Below are 21,086 nucleotides of genomic sequence, written 5' to 3' on the forward strand. Positions count from 1 at the left end.
AAACCTTAGACATCGTCCACCAGTGAGGCACACCTCAAGTGGATCTGTTTGCCTCCCCCCCCCCCCCCCCAGAACAGACAACTAAAATTTTCACCAGGGATCACTCTCCTAGCCTGGATGGTGAATGCCTTCAGCTTTCCATGGAAGGGAATGTTCCTGTATGCCTTTCCTCCCTTTCCTCTAATACAAGAGGTCCTACTGAAGATTAACAAGGACCAACCAAAAATTTTGCTGGTGACTCCCTATTGACCAAGGCAACCTTGGTTCTCCCTTTACTCCCAAGCCAAGGGCAATCACAAGTTAACCCACAAGGTGGACATACTCGCACAACAAAAAGCATCTCTCACTCACCCCCAGCTGCTTTTGCTGCATCTGACCCTTTGGGTGATCAACTTCTGATCCGTTTCAGACATTACTCAGAGGGTGTGCTCTGTCCTGAGGGGAGGCTAGGAAACCAACTACTAGGAAAAACTATTTGTCTAAATGGCAGTGATTCACAAAATGGTGTTCTCTTAAGGACAAAGGGACCCTTTTCAGCCAGATCCTTCACTTGTCCTTAGCTATATGTGCAAGCTCATTAAGGAAGGACTAGCATATTCTTCAGTGAAAGTCCACCTTTCTGCCCTTTCAGCCTGCTTGCCTTTACAGCTACCACTGTTTTCCAGACTGGATGTTATTTTCCTGGGAGAGGGGTCTTGTATATCAGACCACCAAGAAAACCCATATCTTCTCCCTGGGACCTCAATTTTGTGCTGGAAAAACGCACCTTACCTCCTTTTGAGTCAGCCAATACAGCTTCTTTACAAATGTGCATATTAAAAACCATTCTTTTAGTGGCCATTGCCTCTTCTAGAAGAGTGTCTGAACTGCAAGCCCTCATGGCCTGTCTTCCTCACCCCACCTTCCACAATGACAGGATGACCTTGCGCACAAACCCTTCCTTCATGCCCAAAGTGGTGAACAAACTATCCTTAAACCAGTCCATTCTCTTGCCTACCTTCTTCCTCTGTCCAACTTTTACCACAGAGAGGATCCTTCATTCCGTAGATGTGCACAGACACCTGAGATTCTACTTAGACAAAACTAAGTCCTTCAGGAAATCTGACCAACTCTTCTTTTTCCACCCCAGGGCTCTGGGTAAGGCAGTCTCCAAACAAATAATTTCCTGTAGGATCTGGAAATCTCTCTTTCTTATGCTACTCGCATCATAGCAAATAATTGCCTCCAGGAGTTGGGGCTCATTCCACTAGAGGCATGGCTACCTCCAAAGCCTTTCTTAGAGGGCTAGACACAGTCTCCATCATGGAAGCAGCTACCTGGTCTACAATTCACACTTTCACAAAACACTATAAGCTAGACCAGGTCTCCAGGACCAGAGTAGAATTTGCCATGGCAATCATGCACGTATTTCTGGAATCCTGTACCTCTTCCCCCTCCCTTCACGCCTAGCTGTGGTACTCTCCCACAGTATGAATACTACAACATAGGAATAGAAGGGCAAGAGAATAGTTGTGTAAAATCTTAGCATAACCACAGATGTCTTTCTCTTTCATGTTGCGGTATTCCTTCCCATCCTCCATACCCCTTCTTTTCTATCTTTACTGGATGGTTGGTCTTTGACCTCTCTATCCACTCCCTACAGGCTAATCTGTACAGCCCTTCAGGGACATTTGCTCCTTTGCGTCAACTTGTTCTTTTGTACATCTTATCCTGGGCTTAAAGTTCTGAGGTCTGTGCGTGCAGACGTCACATTTATGATCTCTGGTTTATGGACCTGCGTGCGAGTCCCACGCACCTACAGCAGTCAGACTTAAGCTTTTGTATAGAAGATGATGTCTGGTCGCTTGAGGCGGGGAAATCCCACAGTGTGAATACTGTAACATGGAAGAAAAAGACATCCGTGGTTATGGTAAGATTTTACACAACTATTCTTTTTTTTCATTAGAAACATTAAAAATGTGAAACAGATTCCTTGCCTGAACTTTCTGCTCCATTCTCAAGTTATTCAAGGGAAAGACTAATTCAAGAAACATGGAGCCTACTTGGACAGTACATCTGGTCTTTGCCAAAGAGACATAATGGGAACGTATGTATTAGGAGAGAACTGTTTACTGGTACTGTGGTAGTTTGTTGGATTGTTCCTTTGGAAAGGTACCCCAGTGTCGGGTCTCATTATTTGAGAAATTGACTTTTCCACTTTGGTTCAGTTGCTTTAGAGTTCTGTACTTGGAAAACTGCTATCCTTGTTGCTCTAACCTCTGCTAAGAGTTTGAAATACAAGTCTTGATGTCTGTCCAGCCTTTTTTGCTTTTTCATAAGGAGTGTTTCCTTTGGTTCTAATACATGCTTTCTTAAGGTGTTCACAAATGTCTCCTTAATTTTTCTTTCCTAATTCTCAAAATAAAGGTAGGAGATTCTACAGTTCTGATGTACACACAAAAGCGATTAAATGTTTGCAGAAGGCAAGATTAGAAAATTTGACATCTGGAGTAGTTTACATCATTTGTCTTCAGCATGTGGGTGTTCGGATACAGATCGGATCTGACATGGCCACATTTTTCAGCTATGGCTCCAAGCTCCATGCTCTTCTCATAGAGTTTGCTGCCTAACCGGTATCGCACCCGACCTAATGACACTGCATCAGTCACCAGTCGTCACAAAAAGAACTTTAGCCTGTACAGGACCAAGGATCCCAACAATAACCATCCGATACAAAGGACATGTTATGTCCCAAAAGGTAAGGTTAGGGGGACGGAGGGGGGACGGTTGAAGACAAAGTAGAACTATTCAGATGGAATGTTATGGTGAGTACATAACTTCTTTATCTTAAGTAGTTTACATGAAAATTAGAGATGGCTGCTAGTTGGATGTACAGGAACTAGTGCCCTGTTGAAAAATGCTAGCCAGAAAGTGTAAAACTGCCAAAAGCGGAGCAGTGAAAGGATCCAAAGACCTCTGATTGGCCCATATATTAAAGTGTTCCCATTTACTACTGTAGACTTTTTTGGTAGATGATTTATGAGCCACTACCAGAATGGACTTGACAGTAGATGACAAACCGGAAGTCCAAATAACCATGGGAACCAGAGCAGCCAAGCAGTGAGCTTCAGACTGCCCAGATCTGGATGATGGATCCTCGAGGGATGTGAGCGCGGATCCAGGACCGGATTTAAAGTCCATGGTGGAACAGCTAGATGAGACCTGAGTTAGGGAAACCAAGCCTGTCGAGCCCAGAATGGGGCAAAGAGGATCACAGTGCTCCCCAGCCTTCGGGCTTTCTGTAGAAACTTCGACATAAGGGGAAGAGGAGGATATGCATGAAGAAGTCCAGGAGGCCAAGCATGAATCAGAGCATCTCTGGGGGCTTCCACCGGCGGGGGTTCAGAGTGAAAAACTTGCTCCATTTCATGTTGAAAGGAGATGTGAAGAGATTGCAGCAAGGGCGACCCCACTCTAGAAAAATCTGTTCCATTACTGAAGGATTTAGAGACCACTCGTAAAGTATTGGGATCGATTTGCTGAGCCTGTTAGCTAGAATGTTGGACTGTCCAGGGATGTGCATTGCCCCCAGAAAGCGGCCAGTGGAGGTCGCCCATTCCCATGCCCTCATGGCCCCTCGACATAAGGGATAAGATCTGGTTCCCCTTGTTTGTTGAAATGAGACCACTGACATTGTTCTGAATTGCAATAGTTACCAGAGGAAGATGAGCACGAAGGGCCTGCAACGCAAGAAGAACCGCTGTCATCATCTCTAGAACACTGATGTACAGATAGGTGTTGGAAAGGGACCACGTGCCTTGCACTGTCCTTCCTGAGCAGTGCACCCCTAACCCTAGTAAGGAGGCACCTGTCGTCACAGTGGTCATGGGGAAAGGTTGAAATGGACGTCCCTTGAGGAGATCTGTGACTGAAACCACCACCAAAGGGAGTCCCTGCATGCTTGTGAAATTCTCACCGGAAAAGACAAGGGAAGGTCTAACGGTGACTACTGAACCACAAGTGTCCACTGCAGCACCCTAATATGAAGGCACGCCATTGGAAGAAGATTGATCGTGGCCGCTATGGAACCTAGAGCCCTTAACACTGCTTCGGCTGTTATTAAATGGGTCTGGAGAATGTGTAAGACTCATAACCGCAAGCTGCGTATCCTGTCTGATGTGAGGAACACTGTTTGTTTGTATTGTGTCCAGCCTAAATCTGAACTGGCAGAAGAGCAGACTTTTTCATATTGATTGTAATGCCCAACTTGTTGGCTAGCTGAAGGAAGGAGTCCGTGGTCTGACATAGATGCTCTGAAGGGGGCAGTAAAGAACCAATCATTCAGGTATGGAAATACCTGAATGCCCTGAAGCCCTACACTGGGGGGGCTGTGGTGAGACCAAAGGGGAGGGCTTGAAATTGGTAATAATTGGCTCTCATCAGGAAGGGAGGGCTTGAAATTGGTAATAATTGGCTCTCAGCAGGAAGCGAAGGAACCTCTGGGACCGCATGTCCATCTTGATGTGATAGTACGTGTTTTGGAGTTTGAGCACATCCAGTCTCTGGCCTGCAGATATAGGGCAGGATAGATTGAACCGTGACCATCTGGAATTTTGACTTGATTACTGATGGGTTCAATTTGGACAGATCCAATATTGGTCTGAGGTTCCCAGTCTTTTTTGGCACCAAAAAGAACTTGGAATAAACCCTGTATCTGGACTGGCTTGGGGGAACCGGTTGGATGACTCGTTTTCTTAGCAGTGAGTCTACCTGCACTGCTGTCTCCTCTTGTTGCGTGGGTGGAACATCCGGGAGGGCTTTGTTGGATGGGTGGAGGATCCTTAAATGGAACGAAATATCCTCTGGATATGACTCGCAGCACCCACTAATCTGTAGTGATGGACTCCCATGCTATTGAGTATAGAGATAAGAGACCCCCAACTGCCTCCAGAGATGGACAGCCATGCAATCCCTCAGGTCTGCTGCCTGTTTTTATCTGAGATGTTCTTGGGACCAAAAATTCTTAGGACCTCCTCTGCCTCTAGGCCGGCATCTATCATATCCCCCCTCTTCCCCTGTGGGAGGGCGAGTCCTGAGCGTCTGGGGAAAACATCTGAGACTTGCAGGACCACATCTGGCCGCACTGATTCCTGGAAAAGGACCTTTGAGGAGGTGAGAAGTGGATCCCGATGGCAGATAGTGTCTTCCTGTACTTCTCACTCTGGACCAAAGTCTCTGACTGTCTTCCCAAAAAGGGAAGAACCATCATAAATGGCGTTGGTAAAAGATGCCTTGAAGAGCTCTTAGAACTGACATAAGCGGAGCCAGGCGTGATGCCAGATGGCAATGCCTGACCCTGCCACCTGTGCGGCTCCCCCCATGGCATGGGAGAGCATATGCATAGATATGCTGGCTGCAGCTTTTAGGGTGGCCATTCGTGCATCAAACGTCTTTCTGTCTTCTGCCGACGTGGAGCCTAAGGTCGACTCAGTGATCTCCTTGACCAGATCTCTCTGGAGTCTGATGACATGCACCATATAGTTCAGCACCCTCACAGAGAAGGTCGCTGAAGCATAAACTCGCTTCCCAAAGCCATGCACTGCTCTTGACTCTTGTCAGGCGGGAGGACCGTGGATCTCTCTTGGGCAAGTCCCTTCTTAGTGGCCGCCACCATCATAGCATCTACAGGGGACCCCTTGTGCCAGTGTAACTTGTCAGTGGGGGGGGGACTAAGACTTTGTCCGGGCGATTAGGTATTGGCTCTATGATGTCTGGCTCCTTCCACACCCTAGATGTTATATCCAGAAGTGGATCGACAGGAGCGGGACACCCAAGTAAGAGATAGGCCTGAGCCGAATGCCTCCAAAAACAGACTCATCAGAGGTTGGTTTTGGGGCGGACACCCCCCCCCTCCCATTTTGCGAAGGCTCTCCATGATGCCAACAAAGGAGACATCTTGAGGGGTGATCTTGTGGAACCTTCACATTCATTCATGTCCGTGTCTTTGGTGAGGGACTCTGGAGGAGAGTCCAAGTGCCTCCTCTTACACGTATGCTTGCAGTGGACCTCCTCAGGGGGACACTCTGGGGAGGTCTCACAAGTGGGTGGTTCCAAGGGCAGAACTTCTTGGGGCACTCTTGCCACAGGCTGTCCCTGAGAGGGCAAGATGGCAGGAATGGCACTCAAGGTCTGGGGGGTCTGGATGGACTCTGAAGATATTGTCAGATGCCTCGACCCTGCGAGAACCCTCTCCACCACATCGAATGCCGAGGGGGAATGGACCTCCTTGGCTGACCTAGCGGAAGCAGATCCCGCCTTATCCTAGCGGGTAGCTGGAGCCGACACGCCAAGGGGAATGCTTTTCTCAAACAAGCTCTGAGCAGAGAACACTCCCTCTGATTCGACCCCAAGGCTATGGCTCCAAGAGCTTGGATTTGATCTGGTCAGATTAGACGCACTGAAAACAATAGCCGCGTTAAGGTACAGGGTATCATTGGCGCCAACCCCCTCAACTCCGATCGTTCTCAGATCCAACGACTCAGAAACTTCAGGTCTGATTGGGGAAGGAGTGATTGGTCTAAACAATGGCTGAAAGGTGCCCGCTCCAGTGGGAGAAGGCTCTGGCAAGACCCCCATCTGAATTTGAGTGCTGATAAACCTCCGCGTCATCTTGTCCATCTCCGCTTCAGACAACCTCTGAGTAGTGCGGGAGGGCGCCACAGAAGTAGGCCAGGAAGGCCTAGGGGGGGGCGACGGGCTAATCCGTACCCCGGACTCGGGTGAGAACCTGGGGGACCTAAGCAGAGGTGTCACTGGCCTGGAAACAGGCTTAATCTTCGGTGGAGGGCCCTCCTCCAAGCAGTTGCGGGATCGCTTGCGAGGCAGGTCATTCTTGGCTTTATCCTCTTCCCTGGACCTCTTGGCAGGAGGGTGAGTCCCAGAGGGCATGGAAGGAGAAGACAAAGCAGCAGCCGCTGCTTTCCCAGCAGGGGAAGGTGGGACCTCAGTCCCAGCAGAAGAGGGCAACAGGCCCTTAAGGGTCAGTTTGTCCCGCCTATCCTTAAGTGCCCTGGGATTAAACCCAGTGCAAATAAAGCAGGGGGACTGGGGGTGAGGCACCACCAAGCAAACCACACACAGAATGTGGCCATCCACTGGAGAAAGCTTATGGCCACACTGTGTGCACCTTTTGAAGCCTGGCTTTGGGGCATCGGCCATGCCTTAGCTGGAGTCAAAAGGTGTAGAACTACTCAGCTGGAATGTTATGGTGAGTACATAACTTCTGTTTAATCTCCTTTGTTGAGAATTAAGGACTTCAGTTTTCAAGCAAACTTTCCATGTGGAGTTATCTCACCATCGTCTTTTTCCTACCCTTTTCTTGGCAAGTCTCTCTCTTGTAGCATCAAAGCAAGAGCTGCGGCATTTGTAGGGGTTTTTTTTTTTGTTTTTTTTTTTTTTTTTTTTTTAAGGCGGAGACTCCCAAGTCCATTTTAGAGATGGCTATTTGGTCCTTCATTCACAGCTTTACAAAACTTTACACAAATGATCTTTCTGTCTCTGCAGAAGACATTTTCCAAGAGTTGCTGGACAGTGCATCATGTTGTCTCTTACCCTTTGTCTGCATTTTAAAAAAAAAAAGGCAAACTTTGGTAATCCTCTCGTTGTATCAAAATGATTTAAACAGTGATCTAATGATGAGCATTAAATTATGTAAGAATTTACCATAACAGTATGGTTCATTTGTTGCAGGGTATGCATCCTCCCTCAGTCCTCTTTTACTTTTGTTTTTGGCTGTCGTAGAACCTATATTTGCCTTCTATTACCCCCCCCCCCTGCTTGTTTTTCATAATCTTTTCCACACTGTCTCTGCAGTGTCAGTAACTGCCAGTGGCATGGAAGCCCTGAGGATTTTGGTGCCAGTATGTCCCCAGCCTTCGTACGTAGATGTTCATGATGTCCTTCAAGAATGCAACTGCAGTCCTGACATATGGGTTGTCCTGCCTCAGGCAGCCCTTCGGTCGGCCAGATTCCAAAGTCTGGGTCCGGCGTCGGCCCATGTCGTCTCCTCCCCGACGTCAGAGCGGCTGGAGTATAAAGGCATCAGCCGACACCATCTTCTCCAGTCTTTCTTGCCGCGCGGTGCCTGAAGCAGAAGCAGTTCGCAAGTGCTGGTCGGTCAGCTCCTGTGTTTTTAGTTACCGAAGTCATCTAAAAGCTAAGTACCCTGTTGGGGAACATTTTTTCTTGCCTCAGCCGATGTCAAAACAAATTGAGAAAGTTAATTGTTTGTCTTGTGGTAAACAAATACCTCATAAGGACTTCCATTCTTACTGCCTCCCTTGCCTGGGCCCAGACTACGACGTTTCGGCCTGTGCTTGGTTTAATAAGCGCACTCTCAGGTGCCGGGCAGAGTTTGCCGAAGACTTTTTTGGCGAATCCTTCGCTTATAACATGCCGTTGGAACAACCGACACCGCAACCTACCAAAAAATGAAAGGACCGGGACCGACATCCTCGGCCTGTGTCTTCCTCCGATTTAACGCCTAAGCCCTCCGCGAGTGCTTCGGTCCCTTCGGAAGCGGTAATTCAACCGCTCCAGGCTGACGACACCGCGTTAACTCATCCCTCGGTCTCGGAGACTACACCGGTGCCGGTTGTTGATTTTCCTCCGGAAACCGAAGTTCTGTATCTACTTGACACCATTCCTGTGGACAAAGTTACCCCTGCATGTGGGGCAGCTAGGCCTCCTGTATCCATGTCAATCAAGGCCTTTGCACGTGCTAAGGCCGCCAGCTAGGCCAAGGCCCATCCTAAACCTACTTCTCAGGCCCCTTCCTCTGACAGACAAATTATGTCTCTGGCTGCTGATCTAATCTCTCTCATCAGGGGGTCTCAGCCTCACCCAGACAGAGGTTCTCAGCCGCCTGCAGAAAAAAGGCCTAGAACTGAGCAGGCAGACAACCTCTCTTCAGATGAAGCCTCTGGGGATTCAGAGCATTCAGATACCCAAGAAGAATCCTTCCAGGCCTATGAGGACTCTGATGCTGAGGAATCTATTCCCTCTGCCTCTCCTCCCGAGGATTTTTCTTTTGGTGAAGTCCTTCACTCCAAGAGGGAACATTTTAAGTGGCAGGGTCAGGATTTTTCTGATTCTAGGAAAAGGCTACGTACCTTCCTTAAGTTACCCCAGCACAGACCTTTAGCTATCCCCCCAGTTTTGGATGTCCTGGATGATGTTTACTCTGACTCCAGTGCTTCCCCTGATTCTCTCCCTCTTGCTCCTGTCAAGCCAGACAGATATTACAGGGTCCCTGACACTCACAAGCATCTCTTTAAGGCCCATTCTGTGGAGCTAGAAACTATTTCACAGGGCCCCAAAGGAGTGGCTACCTCCTCAGCCAAGAATCCACTGCCAGCTGACAGGGAAGCAAGGTCCCTGGAGAGATGGGGTAAAAAAGTTTATACCTCTTCCACCCTTGCCATGAGGTCTCTTAACTGCCTTTTTCATATGTTTCAGTACCAGGATTATTTACTGGATGATTTGCAGAAAAAGATAGCCTCTCCTGAGCCTATAGATAGAAAGGCATTGCAGAATTTGGTTCATAATACCCAGCAGGTTAGTAATCATTTTTTACAGTGTGGTTATGATGCATTGGAGGCTTCATGTAGGGCAGCTATGACAGGGGCTGTTATCCGTAGACATGCTTGGTTGAAAGAACAGCCACTGCCAGATCATGTTAAAGTAAAGCTCCTGGACGCACCTCTGGATAAACAGAAGCTTTTTGGTACTAATGCTCAGGATGTGTTGAAATCTATTGAGGAGAAGGCAAAATCAGTTCAGACAGTAAAGGATTTCCTCCAGGTTCAGCCACCAAGGTTCAGCAGGAATTGGCCTTCAAAGAATTGGTCCTTTCCAGACTCTGACAAGTTTCAAAGGGGAAAGTTTAGGCGTGCACGAGGTAGAGGGCAGTACCGAGGCTCCTACAGGGGACGCCAATGGCAACCACAAAATCAGAGAAGTGGCACAGGTAGTTCACCTGCACCACAGGGACAATCACAATGACTTACCTTTCACTCCGCCTACCAAGGCTCAAAGAGAAGCGCCTCTAGGAGGAAAATTATCTCTATTCTCAAAAAACTGGCACATTATAACAAAGGACAATTGGATTCTGGACATAATAGACAGAGGTTACAGGTTCCACTTCCATACCTTACCAACAGGACAAGGCATGCCAAACCTGCCACAAAATCAAAGGGCAGAGGCACTCATAGAAGTCTCAAAGCTGTTACAAATAAAAGCAATAGAGAGGGTTCCTCCTCAGGAACAAGGCCAGGGATTTTATTCAAGACTGTTCTTGTTCCAAGAAAAGAAAAACAATGGAGGCCTATATTGGACTTGTCCGTTCTAAACACTTTTCTCATGGTGCCAAAATTCAAGATGCTGATGTTACAGCGACTTCTTCCCATGCTGGGCAAGGGGTCTTGGCTGGTTACTCTGGACCTCAAGGAGGCATACCTGCATGTCCCTATCAGACACATTTGCAGAAGATACCTCAGATTTCTTGCAGGAACAGAGCACTATCAATTCTCAGCATTGCCGTTTGGCTTATCTACTGCGCCCAGAGTATTCACGAAATGCCTGGCATCAGTAGTGGCACATTGCAGACTCCAGGGGATTCAAATATACCCTTACCTGGACGACTGCCTAATACAAGCAGACAGCAAACAGACCTTGATAAAACACTTGGATTACGTCATTCAATTGCTGCAGGCCTTGGGATACACAGTCAACATTCAAAAATCAAGATTACTGCCATCCCAAGAGATTATTTTTCTAGGAGCAAAACTGGACACACAGCTACAAATGGCTTTTCTCACAGAGGAGAAACAAGAGCATTTAACAGCTTACTTCAAAGGCCTAGCAAAATTAACCCACCTGATTGCAAGGAAGACCCTGCAGGCCCTGGGGTTCATGGCATCTTGCATTCTTCTAATCCCTCTGGCAAGGCTACACATGAGAAAGCTGCAATGGTACCTAAAAAGCTTGTGGTCGCAGCACAGCCACAACCTAGAAGACATAATACCACTCATACCATGCCTGCAAAGAGAATTTTTGTGGTGGGCTCAAGCAAGTCACTTAAATGAAGGCATGCTTTTCAACAAACCTCCAACAAGTCAAACTATTACAACAGACGCTTCAGACCATGGATGGGGGGGGGGCGCACATGGACGGCAGATGCATTCAAGAGCAATGGACTCCCATGGAGATGCATCAGCACATAAATCAAAAAGAGATGTTGGCAGTGATACATGCAATAGAAGCCTTTGGAAAATCTCTTCATCAAGGTCATCTGCTAATAAGGACAGACAACACTACTGTCATGTGGTACATAAACAAGGGGGCACTCATTCCTACCCCCTCTGCAGACTAACAATGATTCTTTGGGAAAAGTCCCTGAAACTGAACATCTACTTGCAATCCCAGTTTGTTCCGGGCAAGGACAATGTTCTGGCAGACAGGTTGAGCAGAAATTTCTTAGATCCACACGAATGGATGCTACACCCACGCATTTACTCACAAATAGCATCTGCATGGGGAAGACGAGACATAGACCTCTTTGCATCTCATCTCAATCATCACCTGGAAAGGTTCTGCACAAGGATACACCATCCTCTACCTTGGAGAACGGATGCTCTTTCCTTCAGCTGGAATGCTCTAACAATTTATGCATTCCCTCCTCTACCTTTGCTCACCAAGGTGTTACTGAAGATCAAGGCACAACAACCAAGAGGAATCTTGATAGCTCCAGACTGGCCAAGGCAACACTGGTATCCACTGCTGCTGAGCATAACTCACACCAAACCGTGGCCCCTGCCTCAATGGCCTCTGCTCCTGACTCAACACAGTTACAAGACTGTTCATCAGAACCTGCAAACCTTAAAGTTGACAGCTTGGAGAGTTCCATGACTCCCTCTCCGAAAAAGTTCAGAAAATTTTGCTGGAGGCACGCAGACCTTCCACCAGAAAAACCTATTCGGCCAAATGGAAGAGATTCACCATCTGGAATGTCAACGAAGGCCAGGATGCATCACTGATGAACATACCTCATATATTAGAATACTTGGCAGAAATGTTTCACAGTGGCCTCTCATACTCTTCCATCAAAATCCACGCTTCAGCTATCTCAGCACATTACAACTGTGATCCACCTGTGTTTTTGCATCCCTTGCTAAGACAGTTTCTAAGAGGCATAAAGAATATCAAACCTCCAAGGAAGCTACCAATTCCTGCATGGGACCTCAGTTACGTCTTGGAAAAATTAACTCTTCCTCCCTTTGAACCAGCAGCATCTTCAGAAATGCAATTTCTCTCTTGGAAAACTGTTTTCCTGTTGGCAGTCACCTCAGCAAGAAGAGTCTCGGAGATACAGGCCCTCATGGCAGTCCCTCCTTTCATCAGGACAGAGTTTCCCTTAGGACCAATCCTTCATTCATGCCTAAGGTGATATCCAGAGTGTCTCTAAACCAAGCAATTCACCTGCCTACTTTCTTTCCTAACCCTCAAAATAAAGGGGAAAAGCTGCTGCATACTTTAGACATTCACAGACAACTACGCTACTACTTGGACAGAACAAAGTCCACCAGGAAGTCTGACTAACTGTTTGTAGCCTATGCTGCTGGAGTGCAAGGAAAAGCAGTCACCAAACAAACTATCTCAAAATGGATTGGATACTGCATCAGATTGTTATTCTTTTCATGAAAAAAGTGTGCCAGCTAATATTAGACCACACTCCACCAGAGCTATGGCCACATCCACAGCTTTTCTAAGAGGAGTGGCTACAAAAGATATTCTAGAGGCTGCTACATGGAGCTCCGTGCATACATTTGCCAAACACTGCAACCTGCCATTATACTCCAGATCCCGAGCAGGCTTTGCTTCGGCAGTCCTGCAGGGCCTTCTAGCTACACCATCTCTTGCTTAGTCCTACCACCCCCAGCTTGGCTATGGTATTAAACCCATATGTCAGGACTGCAGTTGCATTCTTGAAGGACATAGTACAGTTTTGTACCTACCATAAATGTAGATGTCCGATAGATATGCAACTGCAGTCAGGTTTTCCCTCCCTCTTACCCCTCTGTTTTTTCCCTTTTTGGGTCCTTTCTCCCCTTACCCATCAGCTGGGGATATATATTATGGTGTATCTGTTTATTACTGTTGTGCATGTCTGTTTTTTATCTGTTTATCCATTCACAAAATTTAGCCTTCTTTGGAGGGCACCTGGCATCTGGGGCAAGAAACACTGAAGAAGATGGCATCGGCTGATGCCTTTATACTCCAGCTGCTCTGAAGTCGGGGAGGAGACGACATGGGCCGACACCGGACCCAGACTTTGGAATCTGGCCGTCCGAAGGGCTGCCTGAGGCAGGACAACCCATATGTTAGGACTGCAGTTGCATATCTATCGGACATCTACATTTATCGTAGGTACAAAACTGTACTTTTCACTGCTGCAGTCATTACATTTGGGTAATCTGCTGATAGGTTGCCCTCAGTCGGCCTGATTAACAAAGTCTTGGGTCCTGCGTCGATTGCTGTCCCTTCTTCCATGACGTCAGGGGTATAAAACATGCAGCTGACGCCATTACATCAGTCTTTCTTGCCACGCGGTGCCCGAAGCAGTTCACAAGTGCATGTCGGCAGACTCCTGAAATTTTCGTTTTCGAGTTTCAGGACTTGAGTTTCAGAACTGAAGTCTTCAACTAAAAGCCAAGTACCTCATTGATGAAACTTTTTCTTGCTCCTTACCGATGTCAGTAAAAGTTAATAATTGTATTACTTGTGGGAAGCAAATACCTCATAACGATTTTCATTTGTATTGTTTTCTTTGCCTAGGCCCTGACCATGACGTACCTTGCTGTCTGTTTTGTGCTTTATTTAATCAGTGTACTATCCGTTGGTACATTTTTGCTTCTAAAAATTTTGGTTCTCTATTTAATTATCCAGAAATGACGTCCGTTAGCCATCTGACTACCGGAGTACTGAAAAAAAGGCAAAGAAAAAGAAACAGGCCGTTTAGGTCCAAAACGGCCGACAACGCTTCTAAGCCAGTCGCCAGTGCTCAGTGAGGCTCTTTCGCAGCCCCTGATGCTCGCTACTTCTGATTTGCAGGCCTCTACTGAGACCCATTCAGAGTCCATTATGCCGTGTGATGCTTCACCTATGGAACCCACGGATGTCTCTACCTTGGATGAGTTCGGAGCCGCTGTGCAGGCACTGGCTTCTGAGGGTGTATTCAGGCCTACAGACTTAAATATTAAACCAACTCTACCTTCAATACTAAGGCCGAAATCTTGATCTGTGTCTAAAAAACTGATGCCCAGGCCACATGTGCAGGCCCCTATGCCTAAAAAACAAATTATCAAAATGATTTAATTACTGTAATTCCCCCCCCCCCCCCCCCCCGAGGCCTAGGGCTGAACTTTACTATGAATCCTCTGAACAGGACTCTTGTTTCTTCTGACTCCTATAATGACTCTTATCATGACCTGGATTTGCCCATTCCTACTTATGAGGACTCTGATGCAGATGATTCCATTCCCTCTGCTCCCCCTGAGGTTTTTCTTTTGGGGAAACTTTACATACCTTAAGGGAGCATTTCCACTGGGAAAGTCAGGATTTTTCTGAATCCAAAAAAAAAAGCTTAGGGATTTCCTCCTCCTTCCTCAGCATAGGCATTTGGCTGTACCTCCTGTGATAGACATTGTTGATGCGTTTTCGGAATCCAGCATGGCTCCTGATACCCTGCCTCCGGCCCCTAGTAAACCAAGCAGATACTACAGGGTTCTGGAGTCCCACAAATTCCTTTTCAAAAATCCTGTTGCTGACCCTGAAACCATTTCTCAGTGGCCCAAGAGCATTAAGGTTTCTACTGCTAAAAACCCTACCCTTCTGATAGAGACTCCAGGGCACTGGATAGATGGGGTAAAAAGGTTTATACTTCTGCAACCTTGGCAATCAGGGCTTTAAACTGTCAATTCCATATGCTAAAATATCAACAGCGTATCATGGGACTGCTTACAGAAAATGATGTTTATTTCTGACTGAGTGGAAAATAAGGATTTACAGGTCTTATTGCATTCAGCTGAACAAGTTGGAAAACATACTTGCAATGTGGTTTTGATTCTTTAGAGGCCTCTTGCAGGGCTGCTGTTACTGGGTCTGTGCTTAGAAGACATGCTTGTCTTAAGGAGCAATCTCTGCCTGATCATGTTAAAGCAAAACTGTTGGATGCTCCTTTGCAGCAGGACCCTCTGTTTGGCAATAAGGCTGAAGAAGTTCTAAAAAAGATGGAAGATAAAGCTAAATCTATGCAAATTGTGAAAGATTTCTTACAAGTACAACCTCAAAGATTTAGTAGGCACTGGCCTACTAAGAAATGGTCTTTTCCAGCTACTTCCAGAGCCACTCAAGCCAAACCCAGACACTCGAAAGGCACCAGATTTCAGTCCCAAAGGACTTTCAGAACTAAGCAATGGGGTGCTTCCACTTCCAGCTCTGGAAATAACAAATCACCACCCTGTGGAAAACAGTCTCAATGACTTTCCTTTAAAATTACCAAGCACTTGCCTCTCAGCCGCCCCTTTGGGGGGAAACTGGCTCTTCATGCAAAAAACTGGCAACTTATAACCCAGGACAAATGGGTTTTAACTATAGTGTCCCAGGGATACAGATTTCATTTTCACAAGTTGCCAACTCCAAATGGGTGGCCAGACCTGTCCCCAAATCAATGGGCAGTGAGGCTCAGAAACAAGTACTTTCCCTCCTAAACATGGGGGCAATTCAACTAGTACCAGGAGAGGAAAAGGGACAAGGTTTCTATTCCAGACTTTTCCTGGTACCCAGAAAAGACAAATCATGGTGTCCAATTCTGGATCGGTCTACTCTAAACACCTTTCTGGACATTCCAAAATTCATGATGCTGACTCTTCAGTTACTTCCTATGCTAGGCAAGAATGCCTGGTTGGCAACTCTAGATTTAAAAGAGGCTTACCTGCATATCCCAATCAGGGAATCTTGCAGAAGATACCTACGCTTCAAAACAGGCTACTTGCATGATCAGTTCTCTGCACGGCCCTTTGTGAATACCCTGGGCACAATAGACAAGCCAAACTGCCTGGCTCCAGTAATTGCATTTTGCAGGCAAAGAAATATTCAGATATATCCATACCTGGACGATTGTCTAATTCAGGCAGAAAATCGGGCCATTCTTCTAAAACGTCTGGCGTTTGTAAAAAAGAGTTCTAATTTTTCTAGGGTACACCATAAACGAAAGAAATCACAACTGGTACCCTCTCAAAAAATTACATTCCTATGTGCAAGCTTGAATACAACTGCCTTGATGGCTTTCCTTTCACCAGTAAAGCAAATTCATTTGGTGACTTACTTCAAACAGGTGGCCACAAAAACCTTGTTATCTGCAAGATAAATACTGCAAGCCTTGGGGTTCATGGCCTCCTGCATTCTTCTAATTCCATATGCGAGACTGCATATGAGGAAACTTCAGTGGTACTTAAAAAGTTTATGGAGTCGTCATTGTTAGAGCCTGGAAACAATGATTCCTATCATATCTTGCCTGCGTCTAGAGTTCCTATGGTGGGCATAGGCCTGCCACCAAAACAAGGGACATCCATTCACACCACCCCCTGCTGCCCAAACCCTAACTACAGACGCTTCAGACTATGCATGGGGGGCTCATCTGGCAGGGAAGTGCATTCAGGGCAAATGGAGCCCAAATCAAATGCACCTTCATATCATTCACAAAGAAATGCTAGCTGTACAGAATGCACTGACAGCCTTCAATGACTACCTTCTTCCAGGACAACTAATGGTTAAGATGGACAACACCATGGTGATGTGGTACATAAACAAGCAGGGGGGGGGGGTACACATTCCTACCCCCTCTGCAGACTAACCATGGCATTATGGAACACGGCCTTGAGCTACCAAGTGCAACTACAAGCTCAATGACTGCCAGGAAAGCTGAATATTCTGGCAGACGAACTAGGCAGAAATCTCATGGACCCACACGAATGGAAACTGGAACCACGGATTTTCAACATGTTGACATGCAAATGGGGGAGCCCAGACATAGATCTTTTTGCCTCACCCCAGAACTATCAGTTGGACAAATTTTGCACAAGAACTCCTCACAAAAAAGCCTGGAAAGTGGATGCTCTGTCCTTCAGCTGTAAACACCTATCAGTCTCTGCCTTTCCCCTCTGCCTCTGATTTCCAACGTTCTCTTGAAAGTCACAGGACAAACCAAAAGTGATTTTGCTTGCTTCCAGACTGGCCTCGCCAGCACAGTTACCAACTCCTGCGCAGTGTGTCACAAATTTCTCCATGGCACCTGCCTCAGACACCTTCCTTACTGTCTCGGCAGGAGAACCAAATTCTGCACCCTCAGCTCCAAACACTGAATCTTTCAACTTGGTTAATCATTTAAATTCCCCCCTTAGCATCCCTCAGCAAACCTGTGATGGATGTCATTTTGGATGCGAACAGACCCAAGTACTAGAAAATGTTATGCTGTCAAATGGAAAAGATTCTGTGCCTGGAATCAATCTCAAGGGATGAGCACAGCAGCGCCCAATTTACCTCAGATTTTGCAATACTTAACGGAGATGCTTCACAGGGGCCTGTCTTTTTCCTCCATAAAAATCCATGCCTCAGCCATTTCAGCTCGCAACAATATGGAGCCACCCCTCTTCTCTCATCCTCTGCTAAAGAAGCATCTCAGAGGGGCCAGAAACTTGAGACCACCCAGGAGAGCTCCAACCCCTGCCTGGGACCTTAACTTTGTATTGGAAAAACTCACTCTACCTCCTTTCGAGCCAGCTGCTACTGCAGACCTAAAATTTCTTTCTTGGAAAACAGCCTTCCTTTTAGCAATCACTTCATCTAGAAGGATATCTGAATTACAGGCCCTTATGGCAGTGGAGCCTTTCATCATCATTCATGTGGACAGGGTGTCACTCAGGAATAATCCGTCCTTCATGCACAAGGTGGTATCCAGTGTGGCTCTTAATCAGTCCATTCATTCGCCAACTTTCTTTCCCAATCCACAGAATAAGGGGGAGCAGATTCTGCATTCATTGGATGTACACAGACAACTTAGATCCTACTTGGACAGGACTAAATCTCAAAGAAAATCTGAACTGCTGGTAGCATTTGCTGCAGGGGCAGAGAGGAAGGCTATTTCAAAACAAATCATTTCTAAATGGATAAGCCATTGCATTCATTTCTCTTATAAGCACCATGGAAAACCTATCCCCCAGGGGATCAGATCTCATTCCACCAGGGCTGCATCTACTTATACATGCTTTCTCAGAGGTGTTCCTACCAGGGATATCCTAGAAGCTGCTACCTGGAGTTCAGTTCATACTTTCACCAAGCATCATCACTTACTGTTTTTCTCTAAATCCAGAGCTGGCTTTGCCACTGCTGTTTTGCAGGGCCTTTTAGCCGGTCCTAATGCTGTATAAATCCATCCTCCCAACCATAGCTTTGGGTATCTACCCAAATGTAATGACTGTAACAGTGAAACGCGAAGAACATAGTACAGTTGTGTACCCTTACCATAAATGTAGATGTTCTAGTGTATTCACTGTTGCAGTCCTGGTTACCCTCCCTCCAGCCCCCTGTTTTTTCTCCTACTATACCTCTACTTTATTTTACTATGCTTAAAAGCCTTTTTGATGTATTTGCTTTTTTTTGGAGGTATATTTTTGTGCTTTTAATTGCATATCTATTTTGCTTCCAATTTGGGGGGGGCACCTGACATCTGTGGCTAGAAAAACTGATGTAATGGCTTCGGCTGCACGTTTTATACCCCCTGACGACCTGACATCATGGAAGAAGGGATAGCAACCGACGCAGGACCCAAGACTGTTAATCAGGCCGACTGAGGGCAACTTGCGGATTACCCAATTGTAATGACTGCAACAAGTGAATACACTGTAACATCTACATTTATGGTAAGTGTACACAACTGTACTTTCTAAAGTTGGGTGTATAGCATGTGGGGTGCCTGAGCTTTAGCATACTTGCAGGGATACATAGGTCTAAGTTTGGGTGTACAGTACATGGGGTGTCTGAGCTTAATCAAACTGCCAGGATGCGTCCCATTTTTTCAGCAGTACTGAAACAGTGATGTGTTTGAACACAAGTTCTTAACAGTACGCTCTGCAACAGATTTGCTTGTGCCAAATAGCATGCTTAAATTTGAAGGGGCTATCAGCTGTTGAGAGATTTTTTTGAGCACCAGAATATTCAGACTTGTGTGCCTTAAAACATGCAACGGGTTAATAAATAACATTGTGTTGCAGATGTGTCAGCCACAACCTAGTGAGGCCACAGTGTCAACAGAACAAGGCTCTACTCCAGCCTCGTCAAGGGTTGAACCACGAGTGTCATTTCGGCACTTGTACCCAGGAAATGAACAAGTCAGGTGAGTATTCACTTATTTTGAACTTCATCATTAGTCTGATAATGGATATTTAAAAGTGCAGTATAACCTGTATTGTATTCAGTCTCTACATCTGCCTGATGTCCTTCTAGTCCTATGTTGCAGTATTCTAGTTGTGGGATTTCCTGCCCTCAGGCGACTCGTATGTCAGTTCCTTTACAAAAGCTGCAGCTTGGCTGTTGCAGCGTACGTGGGACGTCAAATGCAAGGCTGTAAACCATGGGCCTTAAATGTCTCGTCTGCATTCACAATCCTCAACTTTTCAGCCGCAGACGACCGGCGCATCGTGTGATCGCTTTTACACAGACGCGTTAAAAAGCTAAGTAACCCATCGTGTTTCTGTTTTTATTTACATAGCAGAGTGTTGTTTGCTTAGGCTTGCTTGTAGCTATTTTTAGCGGACGTCAGGTAAAAAGGGTAAATGCCAGTGCAGGCACCAGATACCCCATAAAGACGCCTTTGATAAGTGTGTTTTTTTGCTTAGGCCAGGATCATAACCATTCCGCCTCCTCCATTTGTCAATCATTTGTGCTGAAGACCCTGCACAACCATCTAAAGGCATTAAACCTCTACTTAGAAAATCTGTGCCTTAAGCAGTTAGCCCTAAGAATGGATCTTGCATCGGAGGCCACATCTGAACCTTCGCGTAAGAAGGCCAAGATTCCTAGGCTTTCTTTGCCTGCAGCTTCATTACCGGACGCTCCAGACGCTCCACCAACTGGCAATTTATGAGCTCAGAGGTGCCGATCGGATCGGTTGACATTGACCTTTGGGGGGAGCCATTGCTCATCCTCTGAGCCTACCCAGACATTGACTACTGTTGATGTTGAGGCGGACTCAGATTCTGTGCTACCTCCAACTGGGATCCAGACTACTGAACCGGTTGCTTCTAAATCTGACTCCAGGCCAGTTGCAACTTCCACCTTGGCTAAAAAGAAGCAGAAAACCAAGCGTACCTCTTCCACTGCAGAAGGCCTACCAGATTGGCAGTCCTTCACACCTTCCCTCATGCAGGCCTTTATGGCCCTTAGGCCTTCAGCCTCAATCTCCACTTTGCTACCTTTACTCAGACCTAGGCCTGCTTCAGCCTCTTCCCTTCCTCCCATGACTTCAGGTTAGGGAGGAAGAGCATGACTCTTCTTTTCTTCCTCAGAGGACTCTGTCATATACCTCCCAAATTGCATCTCCTCTGGAGTATTTTTCTCCTGATGAGGAATCTATTGAAGGGGATTCTCCCCCTAAGGATATTACCTTTGGTGAGACCATCAACAAGATGAACTATTTCAAATGGGATACCTCACAAATGACTGACACCGAAAAGAGGTACTTTGAGCTCCTTCAAGTAGAACCCCCATTCTCCTCTTCTGTTCCTCCGGTTCTGCCTGCTTACTTGGGTGCCTTTAATTATGCATCTAAGGCCCCAGACTCGCAGCCACCTGCCCCCAAGTGCCCATACCGCTTCTACAAGGTGCCTGATGAGCAAACATTCTTAGTTAAACCACCCTTGGCAGACCCAGCAATGATTGCCACCTTCCCTGATAGGCAATCCAGACTGCTTCCTTCTGCCTGTCTCTTACCC

At 46.5% G+C, this 21,086-nt stretch overlaps 1 protein-coding gene across 1 annotated transcript in view; it reads left to right on the forward strand.

The window, feature by feature from the left end:
- Positions 1–21,086, forward strand: part of PRRC2B (proline rich coiled-coil 2B) — a 3,584,159-nt gene that overhangs the window by 829,229 nt on the left and 2,733,844 nt on the right. Inside the window, exon 10 of the mRNA XM_044058194.1 lies at positions 19,368–19,489. Coding sequence (XP_043914129.1) covers positions 19,368–19,489 — 122 coding nt within the window. The remainder of the gene's footprint in view (positions 1–19,367; positions 19,490–21,086) is intronic.

The sequence above is a fragment of the Protopterus annectens genome, chromosome 16.part0 (genome assembly GCF_019279795.1).
Source record: "Protopterus annectens isolate FY-2018-M chromosome 16.part0, PAN1.0, whole genome shotgun sequence".
NCBI classification, from domain to species: domain Eukaryota; kingdom Metazoa; phylum Chordata; order Ceratodontiformes; family Protopteridae; genus Protopterus; species Protopterus annectens.